Source organism: Kogia breviceps, chromosome 9, assembly GCF_026419965.1.
Source record: "Kogia breviceps isolate mKogBre1 chromosome 9, mKogBre1 haplotype 1, whole genome shotgun sequence".
In the NCBI taxonomy this organism is placed as follows: Eukaryota; Metazoa; Chordata; class Mammalia; order Artiodactyla; family Physeteridae; genus Kogia; species Kogia breviceps.
The window spans coordinates 7,112,992-7,131,160 of NC_081318.1; the positions used below are offsets into that span (position 1 = coordinate 7,112,992).

Here is an 18,169-nt window from a genome sequence, read left to right on the forward strand (position 1 = left end):
GCCCCGCCCCCGCGGCGTGCGCCAGGGCTCTGCGGGCGCGGAGCGGGGTGGGGGGGGGGGGGGTGCGCGCTAGTCCCGTGGGAGCGCCCGGCGCCAGGGCCGCTCTCTAGCGTGAATGCGGACCCGCGCTCGTACCGAGCAGCCCACCCGCGTGGCGGGCGGGGACTTTCCGCACCGCCACGCACTCCCAGAGAGCGGGAACCAGGTCACTTGCACGTATAGAGTCCAACATATTTATTGAGCATTGATGGGGCCAAGGCTCCACCACCGTCACAGTTCTTAAGGGCCTTTTAACACCAGAGCCCCAACTTGGGGTTTTACAGATGAGGAACACAAGACCCAGAGCTGGGAGTGAGTCTGGGGTCAAACCAGGCTCCAGCCTCCCAGGTCACGCAGCCTCCATTGACTCATTTTAGTGTAAAGAATGTTCCTTGAACACCTATTGAGTGCCAGGCAAACTCACAGGGCCTAGCCGGGAGCCTGGCACATTGAATGCTTTGGAAGGAGAGGAGCACCACTGCACAGTGATTGCTGCTTCTGTTAGAGTTTGCGTGTTTACATGGGGCATTAAGCATTAGAAAAGCCTGGAAACTCTGAGCCCTGAGGCCTTCCAAGGAAACACCTGAGACTAGCTCTTGCAGCTGAGGGCTAAGCTCTCAGCAGCTTCACTAGCACCACATCCCGTCTGAGCACTTGCTGACAGCCCAGCCCTCACTGCGGGGCCCTGGCAAGGGCTGGGGGATACCAGAGCAGACAAACAGAATCTATGGCAGGGAAGGGTGGCACCTCTCCCAAGCCCAGAGGAGCTTGGCTGAGCGGTCACTGACCTGTATACTCTTGCCCCAGAGATGACAGCAATGTTCCCATCTGCCCCCAACCCTTTTCAGGACTTTAGGAGAGGTACGAGGGTCAGAGGGGGGCAAGAGAAAGTGGCACGGCCAGGGACCCAGGCACCTGGAAGCAGGCCTGAACACTGGACACTTCACATAGTGTCAGATAAATTAGACAACAATCAGAAGAGCTGAGGACCCATCACTCCAGCTTCAAAATCACCCAGACCAAGGGCTGGTCTATAGGGAGCACCCAAAATGGTGTGATTTAAGAGGCACAAGAAGCTAGCTGCCATCAAGACTGCTCCATGAGGCCCAATGCTATTGCCCGAACCTCCACAGTTTGAACCTCACTGCTTTGGTGAGGATTTGTTCCACGGAGGTACGAAAGGCTCCTGGGGAATACAGCGCCAAGGGAAAGGCTTACCTCACTCTGCACGCATGGGACCTTCCACTCACTCCAGAAAATAAAGGTCCTTCTTGAGTGATTCTGACTGGGAAGAGGGCTGGAGATCAACATGAAAGAGAAAGGGGGCCCTGAACTTGAAATGAAGGTCGAAATCAGGCTTCCTTTTTGTCCCGCTGCCTCCAAATCTATTATGACCTTGACAACTCTAAGGTGAGGTAGGACGCACTGGGGTCATTACCACCTTCGACAGACAAGTAATACGAGGATGGAGGTGGTTGAAAGATTCACCTAGATCTCCTGGCCTAACCCTGCCATGAGCCCCAAGTTCTAGAAGACAACCCCATCCTTTAACGTGACAAATCAGGCCTGGCAACCCCACAGCCCACGTGGGCCGACCAGCCTCACTCAGACCAGGATCTTCCTCTCGGGAGGAACTACCTGGGCCCGCTCTGCACCTGACCTCCCCCACCCCCCAGGTGTCGGGTGGGGTCCAGTCCATGGAGCGTGCACACCCATGAACACTGAGACCTTGGGGGAAATGCCATCCACTCCAGGCTGCAGTTCCCCGCGCTCAGCTGATTTCCAAAGTCAATCATGGATGTGAACACCCACTGGGGAAAGGACCAGGAATACTGGGAATCAGTCTAGGCCAAGGAACACACACCTGGGAAGACACCTGGTTTCCAGGGCAGCAGCCAAGGCATCCCCATCGACAGGCATTCCCAGGCGGGTCTGGACAGCCCCTCTGCCACCCCCACACACAAGGAGGCAGCAGAATAATCCCTGCCCCTCGGGAGTTCTCGGTCCCCTTTACAACCACACACAATACTTACAGAAGCACTTAGAAAATCTCCATTAAAAAAAGTTTCAAAATAACAGAAAACTCAAATTTCTAGTGCCTATTCTTCAGGCTGTCTGTCCACTCTGCTGTTTCTCGTGTTGACAGGAGGCCAAGACTTCTGTGAATAAAATCAAACCCCAGGCTCTCCGTGTCTCGAACACCCCCTACTAGAAAGGCCATGGCCTCTGGTCCTGTTGCCTGTCCATGGTACCGGTCAAAGGCCCCCACCAAAGCTTGGCATCCCCTAAGCCTTAGTGGCTCCTGTGTAAGTCAGGAATGCAGAAAAGGCAGCAGAGTGAGAAACTTAGGAAACGGAGGCACCTGGCACGCATCCACCCTGTCGTCAAAAAGGCCCCTGCTTCCCATCTGAATGAAGGGAAAAAAGATCTCTCCAAAGCCAACCCAGAAGGAGGAACCAGCATCAGGCACAAGTGGAAAGGCTCCGCCGGCGGAGAGGTGGTCCTGCAGGGGGTGCCCCGCAGGCTCCTGGCCGGTCATCCCTCCTCGGAGGGGCTGGGCTGTGCCAGCGGCGGGCTGCCCAGGCGGGCGGGGGGAGCCGGAACGTGCGGGCCGCCCTGGCCGCGCGCGTGCGTCTGCATGTGGACCGCCAGGTGGTGGTTGCGGTTGAAGGCGCGGCCGCACTCGGGGCACGGGTAGGGCCGCTCGCCCGTGTGGATGCGCTGGTGCCGGAAGAGGTCCGAGGGCCGGCGGAAGGCCTTGCCGCAGTAGGGGCAGGCGGGCCAGCCCTGGCTGTCGCCTGTGTGCAGGCGCTGGTGGAGGAGCAGGCTCTTCCGCTGCTGGAAGAAGCGCAGGCACTCGCTGCAGTGGTACACTTTGGCGGCCGCCGGCCTCCGCCCCACGAGGCAGCGGCGGCCCTCGGGCCCCTCTGGGAGCCAGCGGATGACGGGGCCGGGCACCACCACCTCCCCCGGCTCCAGCGCGGGGGGGGCACGTCCCCCGGCCCCGGAGGCCGAGCCGCCCCGGGCCTCCCCGCGCTGCTGCTCTTCCTCCGCGTGGGTCCGCTGGTGAATGGTCAGGTTGATCTTCAAGCGGAAGCTCTGTCCGCAGTCAGGGCAGGGGAAGGCCCGCTCTCGCCGGCGGGGGAGGATGCGGGGCGGCTCGGCCCCCGTCCCCTGTGCCCCCGGTGGCAGAGGGTCCCCTGCCCGCGCCCTGGGCACTGCCCCCGTGTGAAGCCGGCCGGAACCCCCGGTCCTGCTCCTGGGCCCCTTGGGGAGTCTACACTCTGGCTGGCTCGGGGGCCCCCCCAGGAAGAGCTGCTCGGGCATCATCTCGTCCTCGGATTGTGCTTCCATCTTGATGACCATACCGCCACCACCTGGCAAATGGAGTCTCCGTTGATTTCTAGCGGGCCACACCGGCCCGGCCCCCACCCGGGCCACAGACCCAGTCCTGGCCTCCCGGCGCGGCTCCAGCCACACCAGCCCGCCCGCCCCTCGCTTTCCCCGGGCCCCTCCTCCTCCCAGTGCTCCCGGCCAGAGCAGGGAAACACTGCTGCAAAACCAGGAGCCGGGGTCAGGGGTCACACCGGGGAGGCAGATGGGTGGGAAAATGAAAGGCAGACAAAGGGAGGCCTATGTCCTGGGCCCTGAGGCAATGCTGGCCACGTGGGACCCCCAAAGGTCTGACGACTTTAGTTCTGACCTGTGAACGATAATGAGCCCTGCGGGCCATGACTGCCCCCAGACTAGGTAAGAGGCTTCGGGCCTGGAGGTGGTGGGTGACTTAGCCCCCCTCAGAGCTACACAGCCAAGTAACCAATCCACACGGAGCGTCCACCACCTGCCCAGCACCATGCTCTCAGGTGACAGAAAGCAGGCACGAGTCCTGGGCCTCAGTGTGGGTCACACTTGACTCTGAGGTGGGACTCAGGCAGCAACAGGTGGTCTCAGCAGCAGCTCCAGGGGTCCCTGTCGCTGAGGAGGCCGGTCCTGGCCTCAGAGCCCTGCCTGGAACCCTGCATTCTACCACATCCTCCAGCTGCTGCTTACCCCTGTTTTCCTCTGCAGCCAGCCAGCCAGCCCCCAAGATCCAGCAGCCTCAGCTGCTAGACCACAGTCTGCTCAACGGTGGCAGAGAACCCTGCCCACTGCCTATTAGAATGAAAACCTTCAGCCCTCATTAGGCAACTTCCAAGGTCCAAGACAAGAGTGATTTCTATTCTTGCTGAAGCCTGAGCTTAAACCGCAAGCCGGGAGGCCACTGAGGAAGAGAGCCCTTAACTGGTGAACCTCCAGGGCAGCACCCGACAGCAAGACCTTGGGTTCTCTGCTCACCGCTCACCCAGTAATCCTCACAAATTAACTCATGGCAGAACTTTATTTCTATGTCAGAAATGACCTACTGTTTTTAATTTAGTCCTCCAGCTACAGAATCGTTAAGAATCTAAGAACCATGTAAACTTTGAGGTAAAACCTTGTTGCACTAAAGAGGCCCCCATGGTGGTCTTGGGCTTAGAAATTAGTGAGGGTCTCAGGCCCTCTTCTCTGTGAAGGCCAAGGCTCCCAGACCTCTTCATCGGCAGCCCATCTGCAGCCACACCACCGCCCCAAGGCGAGCCCAGATCTCATGCTTGCCTCCCACCCAAGCAGGTACCAGGACGGAATGGGAGGAGAGCTGGATCCCTTTCTATTGGGCCAAAACAGGCAATAATCGCTTTCTTTTTTCCTGCTTATCAGGATGTAAGCCCAGTTTATAGGAAACACACAGACTCTAAGCAGGAAGAGCTAAAGTTAAATCACAGGCCTCCACACTCCAGCCGCAAGACGCGAGAGGCTGTGAGGCTGGGCCACTTCACGGGGTGGCTATGAGGAGGCTACACCTGGTGGCACACAGTGTTTTAAGCAGCACCTTTCCAGCCAGACCAGACCACGATGGGGGAAGAACAGGACCATAGGTGATCTGGGTCCCCAGAGCCCCAGGGCAGTAATACCTGGGGGATGAGGGAGGGAGCCCTCAGGAGGAAACCCTTCACCAGGTCCATCATGCAACCCCTACCCACTCCCAAAAGGCCCCCGAGTTCCTCCAAGGCTCTGCTGTAGCCCACGGGGCCTCTTCCCTTCACTCACCTGGCCCCATGCCGGGCAGGATGTCCCTGGGAGGGGAGGTGGGTGACTCCCCATCTGAAGATTCTTCCTCCCGTTTAACCGAGGACAAAATGCTAGTGCTGGCTAGCGGTCCTGTGAGACAGAGTCCCATGAGGGCCTTTCCCAACAGCAGGCTCCCACAGGGAGACCCAGCCATTCCCTAGCAGGCCCAGGACACGCTCAAGCACCTGCGGCCCAGAAAGAGGGAGCGCCGGGTTCTGTCCCAAGGGTGGCAGGTGCCCCACCCCGCAGCTTCTGCTCAGAGGTGGGCGGAGACCGGGGAAGGCCACACCCCCAATTCCCATGCAGGTGGTGCCAACAACTGGCCCCTCTGCATCTGGGGGTCATCCTGATGGGCCTCAAAAGGACAGAGGGTTTGGGGAGGCCCCAGGGCACAGCACCAGGTTTGCAACAGAGCAAGGACAATGAGAAGGTCCCAGTGCTCTTACACACTGGCTGGGAAGGACGGACACAGGGAAGCGGGGATGGGGGTGTCACCTCCAACTGCAGGGGGCCCATACTCAGTGGGGAAGATGCACAGAAGTAACTGGATAGAAAGCAACCCAGAGACTGAACGGTCGGGCCGGCAGGAGGGGGACACCAAGCCAGCACAGAGCAGTCTGGAGACAGAAAACAAGGCTCTGGGTCACCTGCCAAGCGCTATGCTGAATGCCCCCTGAATATACTCCATTTTTGTGCCAGGATGGGCGAGAATGTCCTTTCAACAAAAGCAGAGAACACTGGAAGCGGTGACTGGAGCTTCACTGGTCTTGAGAAGAGGACACTCACTGAGGAACACACATGCTGCACTCTGCTAGGCATACGACACGCACTGCCCCGTTAACGGGATTGTCTTAAGGACCCGGAAGAGACCCAGTGTCCCCCTCCTGTGCCCTTCCCCTCACTCCAGCCCGATCAGTGTACCTGGCCCCCAACATACCTAAGTAACCCATACCTTTCCTTAGACTGTCTTCTCCTGCTGAAAATACCCTACGTTCCCAGCAAAATCTACCTCTAAGGCCTGTCTCAGGGGCCCCTTTTCCAGGAAGCCTTCCCAGCCTTGCCCGGCCCGGCCCAGCCCCCAGCCATCTCTCCCCGCCTCAAGCTGCGGCACTTATGCTCAGCACCACTTGTCTGGTCCTGTTCACACGGCTGCCCAGCGCTCACTCACCGGTGCTCGTACCAGGTGGGGTTACTCTTGTTTCTGAGTCTTGCTGGTGCTTGGAGGACTGACCTTCTTTGGGCTCCTTCTGGGCGGGGCTGACTGGGCTGGAGATGTGCTCTGCGTGTGGAGGAAGGCCTGAGGAATGCAAATCAGTGACACTACGGGCAGCGCAGAGGTCTCCCAGGAGCCTCTGGGGAGTGGCTAAACGCAGTCACCTGGAGCATCAGGTCAAACACAGGGTATGATGATTAAGTGAACTTCACTGATCGTCTAGTAACTAGATCCTAGACTGAAGCCTCCATGTCTGAGAAAAAGAAATGGTATATATAGCATGTTAAGTTACCCGATAGTACCACACAGGTCATGACACAGCAGGACCAAAGATCTGGCTTTTTAAGGACTCCTGGCTCAGAACATTTCAATGGTAGTTCCCAATCCCAAGTCCTCCACCAGGCTGGTATATAAAGATCCCCTGGGGAGCACCCCCAAGATTCTTATCAGTTAGTTCTGGGTGGGCCTAGGAAGTATGCATTTTTAAAAAGCTTCCTAGGGGAGGGGGCTTCCCTGGTGGCGCAGTGGTTGAGAGTCCACCTGCCAATGCAGGGGACACGGATTCGAGCCCTGGTCCGGGAGGATCCCACATGCCGCGGAGCAACTGGGCCTGTGTGCCACAACTACTGAGCCTGCACTCCAGAGCCCGCATGCCAAGAGCCTGTGCTTGGCAACAAGAGAAGCCACTGTGGTGAGAGGCCCACACACCACAACAAAGAGTAGCCCTGCTTGCCGCAACTGGAGAAGGCCCACGTGCGGCAACGAAGACCCAATGCAGCTAAAAATAAATAAAATAAATAAATTTATATATTAAAAAAAAAACCTTCCTACGGGAAAAGACATGAATATTTCACAGAATAAAAAATTAAACTGGCCATAAACAAACAAAGCTACACTGTTACTGTGGCCAGACAGACACTACAAGAAAATTACAGACCAATATCCCAATATGAACAAAATGCTAGCAAGCCGAATTCAGCAGCATATTAAAAGGATTAAATATCATAACCAAGTGGAGTTTATTCCTGGAATGCAAAGATGGTTCTACATATGAAACTGGATCAATGGAATACACCACATTAAGAGAATGAAGCGGGGTGGGGGGGGGACCCACATGATTATCTCAGCTGATGCAGAAAAAAACACTTGACAAAATTCAACACCCTTTTATGAAAAAACTACTCAAAAAACTAAGAATAGAAGGAAACTACCTCAATATAATAAAAGCCTTAATAAAGAAGGAAATTCTGACATATGCTACAACATAGATGAACCTTGATGACCATGTGCTAAGTGAAATAAGCCAGTCACAAACAGACAAACAGCGTATGATTCCACTTATATGAAGTATTTAGAGAACTCAAATTCATAGAGACAGAAAATAGATCTGTGGTTGCCAGGGACTGAGAAAGTGGGGGAGTGTTATTGTTTGATGGGTACAGAATTTCAGTGAAAGAATAAAAGAGCTGAATGGTGGTGATGGTGGCACAACACGGTGAATGTATTTAATATCACGGAACTGTGTACTTAAAAACAGTTAATATGGTAAATTTTATGTTATATGTATTTGACTAAAATCAGAAAAAAAAATAAAGTGCTAATACACAGCTCAAAATAGATGAACCTTGAATACATTATGCTAAGTGAAAGAAGACAGACACAAAAGACCCCATACTACATGATTCCATTTATATGACATGTCCAGAATAGGTAAATCTACAGAGTCAGAAAGCAGATTTGTTGTTGCTTATGGCTGGGGGGCTGGGAAGGGGTTCAGGGTGACAACTGGAAGATACAGAGCTTGTTTTTGAGGTGACAAAAATGTTATAAAATTGACTGTGGTGTTGGCTGCACTTATCTATGAATATGATAGAAAGCACTGAATTGTATACTTTAAAGGAGTGAATTGTATGGTCTGTGAATTATTTCTAATAAATCTATTTATTTTAACTACACTGAAGTACTTCTTACCTATTATGCAGACAAAAATCCTACAAGTCTAACCACATTCTCTAGTGGCAAGGCTGTGGGGAAAGAGGCCCTCTTTCACAATGCTGATGGGAATGTAAATGATACAACCCCTATGGAGGAGGATTTGGTGATAAATTCTTTAAAAATTGCATATTCATTTACCTTTGACCCAGCAGTCCAGCTTCTAGGATCCTATCCCAAAGATACACGGACAAAAATATGCACTGATTTATGCACGAGATATTCCCTACAGCATTATTTATATCAGCAATATACTGGCTATTCCCCAAATAATCCATCAGTGAAGACTGGTTAAATAAACTATGGTATATCACACCATGGAACATTCCATATTCACACAAAAAATGAGGAAGATCTCTACATACTGCTATGAAGTATTTCGAAGACAAACAGTACGGGGGAATACAAAGGTATCTATGTATTACTGATATTTTCAAAAGGAAACACTGGAGTATAAACAAGAAGTTAATAAAAATGGTTCTCTATAGGGAGAGGGAGGGGATAAGGGTGGAAATGAGACCTCCCTGAGTGTATCCTGTTAAATCATTTTGACTTTGCAACCATGTCTTACATGTTCAAAAAGTTAAATTCAATCAAAAGTAAAAAGAGCCATCGCTAAAAATCTAAAATTAAGCAGGGGCTTCCCTGGTGGCACAGTGGTTAAGAATCTGCCTGCAGGGGACACGGGTTCGAGCCCTGGTCCGGGAAGATCCCACATGCTGCGGAGCAACTAAACCTGTGTGCCACAACCACTGAAGCCCGCGTGCCTAGAGCCTGTGCCCCGCAACAAGAAAAGCTACCGCAACGAGAAACCCCCGCGATGAGAAGCCTGCGCACCGCGATGAAGAGTAGTCCCTGCTCATGGCAACTAGCGAAAGCCCACACGCAGCAACGAAGACCCAACGCAGCCAAAACTAAATAAATTAAATAAATAAATAAAAATAAATAAGTAAAATTAAGCAGAAACAAAAAAAACTTAACTGTATATCAAGTTGGTGGCATAACCACATAGAGAAAATAATTATTTCAAGCGACTTTAAAAGGCATTATTTTGTCTATTAAGTCCTGAATGAAATATGCATTCAGATGACAAAAAGAGCTGCAAAGAAATCTCAAATTTCAATTAGAAGTGTAATTGTTAGTAGTAATATTGACTCAATTATTTGAAATTATTTCCAAATTATTATTCCAAATAAGATATTATAGGATAATGAAATACTGATATTTGGATACAAGATAATGCAAATAAGTAATTATGCTAATATAGTGAGGAATTTAAGATGTCCATGTAAAAGTGACATACAAGTATAAAATCAAAGGACATTAAATTTGAAATATCATTACGAACTCATGATTTTTTTCTTCTCAAAAATACATATTTTCTGAGAAGGCCTAGAAGTAATGCCAAAAATTAGCAACTACTGGAACTCATACTGCAGTCTCTGAATACCATTCCTTATTGAAAGAAATAAAACTTCTTGGAGAAACTCTTACTCCAGGTCTGGGGAGGGAAATATACAAGATGAAACTAGAACATCTTATGGTGTCTGAACACCATCAAAGTTACATCAAAATGGCCTATAGGTGAACCTGAAGGGGCTCCCAAGAGCTAAAAATGGGACAACTTAAGCATGAAAATAATGGCTGCAAAGAACTGCATGTACAAAATACTCAACAATCTATGAAGTCATAATAATAATTTTAAAAAAAGAAAGAAAAGCCCAAGTATTGGTCACCTTTGCAGGTATCTAAGGAAGCAACTCTTCATTCTAAAACCTGATGAAGGAAAAGAATTAAGCACCTATCCTGCCTTTTCTGTACAGACTATATTTCAAGGTAACTAAAAGAGTTAGTTAGGGAAATTATTCTTTTTTAAAAAATTTATTTATTTATTGTTGGCTGTGTTGGGTCTTCATTTCTGTGTGAGGGCTTTCTCTAGTTGTGGCAAGCGGGGGCCACTCTTCATCGCGGTGCGCGGGCCTCTCACTATCGCAGCCTCTCTTGTTGCGGAGCACAGGCTCCAGACGTGCAGGCTCAGTAGTTGCGGCTCACGGACCTAGTTGCTCCGTGGCATGTGGGATCTTCCCAGACCAGGGCTCGAACTCGTGTCCCCTGCATTAGCAGGCAGATTCTCAACCACTGTGCCACCAGGGAAGCGCAGGGAAATTATTCTTTATAAAAGAATTTCAGCTATTAGGTGCAAAAGTAATGACCAAATTTCACCATTTTGCAACCCCTAATAAAATAATGAATCCAGGCAACAATCTTCAATGGCTAATAAAATCATTAGGTGAAAAGTTGATGGGGAACTTTGTAACAGAAGGATAAGGCTCACAATCAGAAAAAGAAAGGCAACTGGGTACGACCTGAAGCCATAAGACTCCTAGCAGAAAACATAGGCGGTAAGCTCTTTGACATCAGTCTTGGCAACGATTTTTTGGATTTGACACCAAAAGCAAATATAAACAAGAGAGAATACATCAAACTAAAAATCTTCTGCACAGCAAAGGAAACCATCAACAAAATGAAAATGCAACCTACTGAATGGGAGAAAATATTTGCAAGTCATACATCTGATAAGGGGTTAATATCCAAAATATATAAAGAATGCACACAACTCAACAGCAACAAAAATCCAATTAAAAAATGGACAGGGCTTCCCTGGTGGCGCAGTGGTTGAGAGTCCGCCTGCCGATGCAGGGGACACAGGTTTGTGCCCCCGTCTGGGAAGATCCCACATGTCGTGGAGCGGCTGGGCCCGTGAGCCATGGCCACTGAGCCTGCGCGTCCGGTGCCTGTGCTCCACAACGGGAGACACCACAACAGTGAGAGGCTTGCGTACCGCAAAAAAAAAACCCCAAAAAACAAAAAAAAACATGGACAGAAGATCTGAATGGACATTTTTCCAAAAAAGACATACAGACGGGCAGCCGGCACACGCAAAGATGCTCAACATCACGAACCATCAGGGAAATGCAAATCAAAACCACAATGAGATATCACCTCACATCTGTTAGAATGGCTATTATCAAAAAGACAAGAAATGACAAGGATGTGGAGAAAAGGGAACCCTTGTACCCTGTTGGTGGGAATGTAAATTGGTGCAGCCACTATGGAAAACAGTATAGGGGTTCCTCAAAAAACTAAAAATAGAACTACCATATGATCCAGCAATCCCACTTCTAGGTATTCTTTCAAAGAAAACAGAAACACTAACTCAAAAAGGTATGTGCACCCTGATGCTCAGGGCAGCACTATTTATATACAATAGCCAAGACATGGAAACAACTGAAGTGTCCACTGATCGATGAATGGATTAAAAAAATGTCGCATATACATACAATGGAATATTATCCAGCCACAAAAAGGAACGAAATCTTGTCATTGGTGACAACCTTGATGACATTATGCTAAGTGAAGTAAGTCAGAGAAAGACAAGCATTGTATGACCTCACGCATATGTGGAACCTATTAGAAACAAACAAAGAAACAAAAACGAGGTCGTAGATACAGAGAACAGATGGGCGGTTGCCAGAGGTGAGAGGCAGAGGTAGGTGAAACGGGTGATGGGGGCTAGGACACAGCCCACCCTGGGTTAAGGGCCTGCGCTCTCTCCTGGCCTCACGGCTCGTTAGCGCGGGAGGCTGGGGACCCGGAGGCACTGTCCCCAGCCACGCCCCCATCTTGCCCCCACTCACCAGCACCCAGCCTCCTTGGGCGAGCTTCCTCTCTGTCACTCCCCTCCTCCCGGCCCCTTGGGCCTTCGGGGCAAGGCTCCTCTCCCCTCTCCATCCGGGTGAGGATGTCCGGTTTGGAGATGGCATAATCTGCACACAGAACAAAGGCGGCTGGGTCAGGACTGCACACCCGCCACGCAGCTGCCCACGGAGATGCAGAGACCCCCAGAGGAGCAGAAGCCAAAGCCAAGACCCAGAATGCAGAAGGCCCATCTGTGGACCGAGGCCCAGAGCACCGCCTACACAGCCTTACCCAGGGAGACCAGCGTCTCGTAGTTCCCCCGCATCACGTGCTTGTACAGTTCCCTCTGGCACTCATCCAGCTTGCCCCACTCCTGCTCCGAGAAATACACGGCCACGTCATCAAAGGTCACGGGCACCTGGAACCACAGCGTCACGCACGCTCACCCGCACGCGGACGGGCACGGGCTGTCCCACCCCCGGCGCCCGGGGCTTACCTTGGGGGCCTCGCCCTTGCTGCCCGGGGGCAGCCGCAGGATCCAGAAGTTCCTGTTCCTCAGCAGGTTCTCCACGTTCTCCAGCCGCCTCTGCAGCAGCCCGTACTCCTGCAGCAGGGTCCCCAGCACCGCCCACTTGCCCTCCAGCTGGTTCCCCAACTCCACGGCCGTCTTCTCGCAGTCGGCCAGCTTCTTCTCGGCCGTCCCCGTCCGGCCCTCCAGAGTCAGCAGGCGGGCCAGGCAGGAATCCACCTTCTTCTCCACGGCCTGGATGGCGGCCACCACGGTCCACAGCGTGATCTCCGTGGAGTAGAGGTAAGAGCTCTTCTCAGCAGCCAGCTGAGGTGACGGAGAAGGCGTCGAAGGCCGTTCAGCCCCTGTTCGCTCGTCCCTCTCTGGAGCCTGTCCACAAGAGAAAAGAGAGATGTTATCAGAATTATCCGGTCAAAATGCCCATCTCTAAAAGAAACCTCAGAATGGCACCTGCCCAGGTGAAGCCCCATCTGGGATCCTGAGGACCAGTCAGGCAGCCAGGGGTGGGGAGCGGGGACATCCAGCCTCTAGGACAGGAAACACTGGCTGGACCAGGGTGTTAGCAAGTTGGAAACAGGAGGAAAGGCATGGCCAAGGCGGGAAAGCATCTGTGGCCTCACACAGGTGACTTCCTTTCCAGGTCTCAGTCTCCTCCTCCGAAACTCAGAAGCTCTGCAGTCAAACAACCCGAGTGCAGCTGGCAGCTCCACCGCTCACGAGCTGGCTGACTTGGGCAAGGTTTGTTAAGCATTTCAACTTCAATCCCACATCTATAAAATGGGGGTAATGACAGCGCCTACATGATAGGACTGTGAGAATTAATGGTACAACCTTTGTAAAAGGCACTTAACAATGTCCAGCACATGGCAAATACTCGATAAACGGGAGCCCTGTGCTGTTGATCGTGAGGAGGGCGTTGGCGACGGTGGTGGTTCTGGCTCAGGGCTGCAGCAGTTCATACGGCCTTTTTCCTCCACCTCTTTCATTACTGCAGTGTCCTTCGGCATCTCGGAAAAGAGCTCCTGCAGTGCCTCAGCTTACCTTGGTGCCTGATGACGAGGTCTCAGTCCCAGTTCATCTCGCTAAAAGCCTTGTTGGAAAGGTGAATTGACACTTCATCCCGTCACTGCACTCATTCTCATGGTCAAATCACCATCAAGTCCTATCCGTGTAACTTCTGAAACTATCTCAAATCCATCCTCTTTTCTCCTTCTCTGCCGTGACTAGTCCAAGTCCCAATCATCTTTCCCCCAAACCACTGCTACCCTGCCCAGCTGGTTTCCCCAGTTCGCCCTTCTCCCCCCACTGGGTGATCAGTAATCTTTTAAATACACAGACTAGATCATTTTAGTCCCCGATCAACAGCCTCCCAGTGTACCCAGAATAAAACCTAAACTTCTTATCGTATCCCAGCCTACCTCCCTGACCTTATATCCTCCTGGGTATCAACTACACTCCAGCTGCCCTGGTCTCCTTGGATTCCTGTAATGCACCTCACTCTCTCCTCCACCTTTGTGTTAGCTCTTCCCACACCTCTCTGTACGCCTGGCTCCCTCTCGTATAAGACTCCAGCTTAAACACTGCCTCAAAGAGACCTTCACCGACTGACACATCTGACATAGGCCCCCTGCTAGTCCCTTCCTTAACAGCACTTTTTTTTTTTTTTTGTGGTACGCGGGCCTCTCTCTCACTGTTGTGGCCTCTCCCGTTGCGGAGCACAGGCTCCGGACGCGCAGGCTCAGCGGCCATGGCTCACAAGCCCAGCCACTCCGCGGTATGTGGGATCTTCCCGGACCGGGGCACGAACCCGTGTCCCCTACATCGGCAGGCGGACTCTCAACCACTGCGCCACCAGGGAAGCCCTCACAGCACTTTTAATCTATGATCGTGCCATGTGTATGCCTGTGTTATGGTTCGCTTCACCCATGAGAACATAAGCTCCATGATGACGTAAGCTGCTAAAAGACTGCCTCATTCATATAAGATGCTCAATAAATACCTACTGAATGAGCGACTGACTAAACAATTAAACAACACATTCATTCAATAACAATTACTGAACATCTGTCATAGTAAAGGAGCAATGGAGATGCAGAAAAAAATATGTGGTTCTTCCTTCTCCTGGAGAAAAGTTTTGTACAAAAATAGTCATAATAAATTAAATAACAGTGTGATACCATGGGCTAACGGAAGTTGAGGGCAAATCTGTCCTGTTTGAGGAGTTTCTTGGGATCTCAGGTGCTACAGGACAGCAGAGGAAAAGGGGCGGGTGGCTAAGAATGGTCAGAAAGAGTACTGAGAAAGTGGCCCTGGGCTAAGTGGGAGCTGAAGAGGTCACTTGTCCCCCTACAGAAAGGCCTCCCTGGGGGCCATAAACCCCAAGAACTCCCATGCTCTTCTCCCTTGCACTCAGAGGACCCTTAAAAAAGCACACACCAAACTCACTAGTTAAAGAGGAGAGAAAAGTTCCTCCTTAAAAATCATCCACAATAATCAGCATCCAGAAAAATCACGGCTTCAAAAACTTTATTAAGATGTATTAATAATAATAGATACCATTTATTGAACTCTTTACAGATATTTTTCGAGTATGTCAAAAAAGGACAGATTAGTTTCTCCGAATTGGACACACTGCACATTATCAGCCAACATTGTAACATCTGCTAGACTGATCTTAAAAAAACAAAACAAAACAAAAAACCAAACAACAAAAGCACCACACCTACAATCCCGCCAGTAAACAGCACTCAACACCTCTTAGGTGTCAGAAGAACACTTGGGCACCTTAAGGGGGGTGTAACTCCGGAGACCCAGGTGGGCGTCAGGCTCTGGCCTCTACTAGGTGGGCGACTTCGGGCCGTTCCCCGCCCGAGCCCCAGACTTCGGTTGTCAGAACCGAACAGGGCCGGCGCCCCTGCCCCCCTGCCTGCCTCCGGGGCCGCCGGACCTCCAGTGAGACAATGGACGGGGCGGGGAAACAGCCATTCGGTTCAAAGACCAGGGCTTGTCATCTTAAGTGTAACTAGAAAGCCGGGCCTGTCCCCCGACGTCGGGGCCGTACGCCCGCCGCGCCCGGCCTCGCGTTTGGGCCGCCCGGCTGCTCGGCCTCAAAGCCCGGCCCGGACGAGGGCGGCCAGGCGGCACGAGAGGCCCCGAAGCGCGGGCCTGGGCGGAGGCGGCGCGCGGGCCGCTCGGGCCGCTCGGGCCGCCCGGCCGAGACCCGCGCGGGCCCACGCGGCGGTGGAGTCGGCGGCCTGGCCGGGCTGGGCGTCCGCGTGGTGGCGCTTACCGGGGCAGGCGCCGCTTCGGCCATGGCTGCCCGCGTCCTTCTCTCGGCGGCTCTCCTCAGGCCCGGCTTCTCGGGCCCGACGCGGCGCTGCGCGGCGCGGTGGCGGAGGCGGAGCTGAGCCGCCCAGCCTCGGAGCTCCTGCCGGGCGGCCGCGAGCTGCGTCCGAGCCACGTGCCCCGCCGGCCCTTTAAACAAGAGCTGCGCTCGCGGCCCGGCCCGAGGGCGCGCACAGCGCCCCCTGCAGTCCGAAGGACCGCACGCCCGCGGCCCGCGGCCTTCCGCGCCCGCCCGCCCTGGCGGCCGCGGGGTTCTCCTGGGGTGAGCGGGGTGCCCGCCCTCTTCTGGGCCGCGGGAGTCGACGCCGGGCCTCACGCGCCACGGGGCCCTCCAGACGGGCTCCCGTTGGGCGGAGGCGACCCTCGGGCCCGGGCCGAGCGGCGCGGGCCACGCGCAGGGCCGGCACGGTGGGACCCTAACCCCTCTCCGGGGTGCTGGGGGAATCCAGCCAGGGAGCTAATAAAGGAAACGCGCAGAAAACTTCGAAACTTCGGGGGAAGAAGGTCAGTCATTGCCGGGTAATCTCAAGTGTATGCACTTGATTTGCCATTTGAACACCTTTAATGGACTCAAAGTGACTATACATTTTGCCCGGGAAAAGCCAGGGGGGTGGGAGGGATCGATAAGGGTTTTAAACTTTATTAGTTTGCCAAAACAAATAGAAAGAGCTCAGGAAATTTTTATTTCCTTAAAAAAAAAAAAAAAAAAAAAGCCCCGCCTCCCTCCCCAAACCTCCCTTTGGGGACCCTGGGTCTCCTCCTCCTTCCCTGGGGCCCACCTTCCCAGCAGACACGCGACTCAAGTATCCTCCGCAGAGTGCTCTGAAGCCCTTTGCCACGCCCAGTCTTCACTTGCCCATCAGCCACCAGCTGGGGATCCTCTGCAGCAAGAGTAAATCCATCACTAATTAAGGCCCTGAGGCATCTTGAATAAACGACTCAATCTAGGACCTATTTTCCTCACCTGCAACCCACGAGCCTTGCTCTGGAAAACCAGTTAATCACTGAATATAAAGTAAAATATGCCGCATGCCATTTAACTTTTATTTTCTATCTTTTCTGCATTTCCCAATCATCTCACTCTGTCCAACAAGCCCGGAAATTCTTCCCACTAGAAATTACTCTGCAGTTTTGTTTGTGTGTATGCTTTGTTTTTGTTTCTTTTCTTAGTATTTTTCTCTTGGGAGGGAGGGAGGGAGAAAATGATTTGCCCATGTGTTTGATCCAAGCAAAAGTGTGGTCAATCAATATAATAAGAACATAAATAAATTGATACCTTCTCCACGTAAGGTGCACCCATAGAATTTGGGGCAAGCTTAGGAAGTGTTACTTTAAGGTAACAAGAAGTCAAATCAATATATGGCATTGTTTATTGTGGAAATCCTTGTTGAAGTAACCTGACCTGAAGACAGTTTGCAAACTTGTGCTGAAGACAGGAAGAGCATCCCTCGGTTCTCAGCAGGGGTTACTAAGACCAATATATTAAGGACTATAAATTTCTTATAAATTTATAAGTTGTGATCTCATAAAGTAAGAGTTAATGTCCAAGGCAAACAGAAAGAGTCTGGAAAATGGATTGGAGAGGAAGATGTTATTAAACAAGCTTTGTTCGGGGAAGAGTGCTCTAATTTTTGCCAGCTGGTCTGAGTTTTTTAGAAGAGTTTCTGTAAGTCAGTATTCAAACTTTAGTGCACATCACGCTCTCCTGGAGTGCTTGTTAAAATACAGACTGTTGGGCACCGGTCTCAGAGTTTCTGGGCCTGAGGCTGGAGTGGGTAGGAGTCCAGAATTTCATTTCTAACTAGTTGCCATGAAATGCTGATTCTACTGGTTGAATGATGACACTGCCCTGTGCGTTAGCTTCCAAAGCTGCCTCTCATTCCCATGCTCTGATTTTATAAATACATTGAACAAAAAATACAAAAACTTGACACCATAATGTGGTTTCCAGAGCAGACCGGCCTGGGTGTCAGGCCAGGTGTAGCTCTAATGTAAATTAAAATTACTTGCATCCTTCGTTATTAATCTGTCTCCTGTGGATTTGCTCTTTTTTGGATCAAGTCTCCAGGGCCTGAATACCTCTGGGCGAGCTGACAACACTGGATTTCCAAAGTAGAGGCACAGACCCTGCAGGGACAGGGGTGACTCCACCCAGGTGCAGCCCACTCTGAGACAGTTGGCCATCAGCCTGTGCTGCAGAAGGT

At 51.9% G+C, this 18,169-nt stretch overlaps 1 protein-coding gene across 1 annotated transcript; it reads right to left on the reverse strand.

Annotated features, from left to right (window-relative positions):
- Positions 1 to 210: 210 nt before the first annotated feature.
- On the reverse strand, positions 211 to 16,079 carry ZNF783 (zinc finger protein 783). The gene is made up of 7 exons (XM_059074294.2): positions 15,910 to 16,079; positions 12,588 to 12,989; positions 12,383 to 12,509; positions 12,091 to 12,219; positions 6,356 to 6,484; positions 5,167 to 5,277; positions 211 to 3,416 (listed from the first exon to the last, which is right to left on the reverse strand). The coding sequence occupies exons 1-7, from the start codon at positions 15,931 to 15,933 to the stop codon at positions 2,575 to 2,577; spliced, it is 1,764 nt and encodes a 587-aa protein (XP_058930277.1). The 5' UTR covers positions 15,934 to 16,079; the 3' UTR covers positions 211 to 2,574.
- Positions 16,080 to 18,169: the final 2,090 nt, after the last annotated feature.

Excerpts from the sequence above, each read along its gene's own strand:
- ZNF783 (XM_059074294.2), bottom strand. The coding sequence starts at position 15,933 with ATGGCCGAAGCGGCGCCTGCCCCG. Across the intron at positions 12,220-12,382 it reads CGAGACGCTGGTCTCCCTGG|ATTATGCCATCTCCAAACCG; the intron begins GTAAGGCTGTGT and ends TTCTGTGTGCAG. Across the intron at positions 6,485-12,090 it reads CCCAAGGAGGCTGGGTGCTG|GCCTTCCTCCACACGCAGAG; the intron begins GTGAGTGGGGGC and ends TGCATTCCTCAG.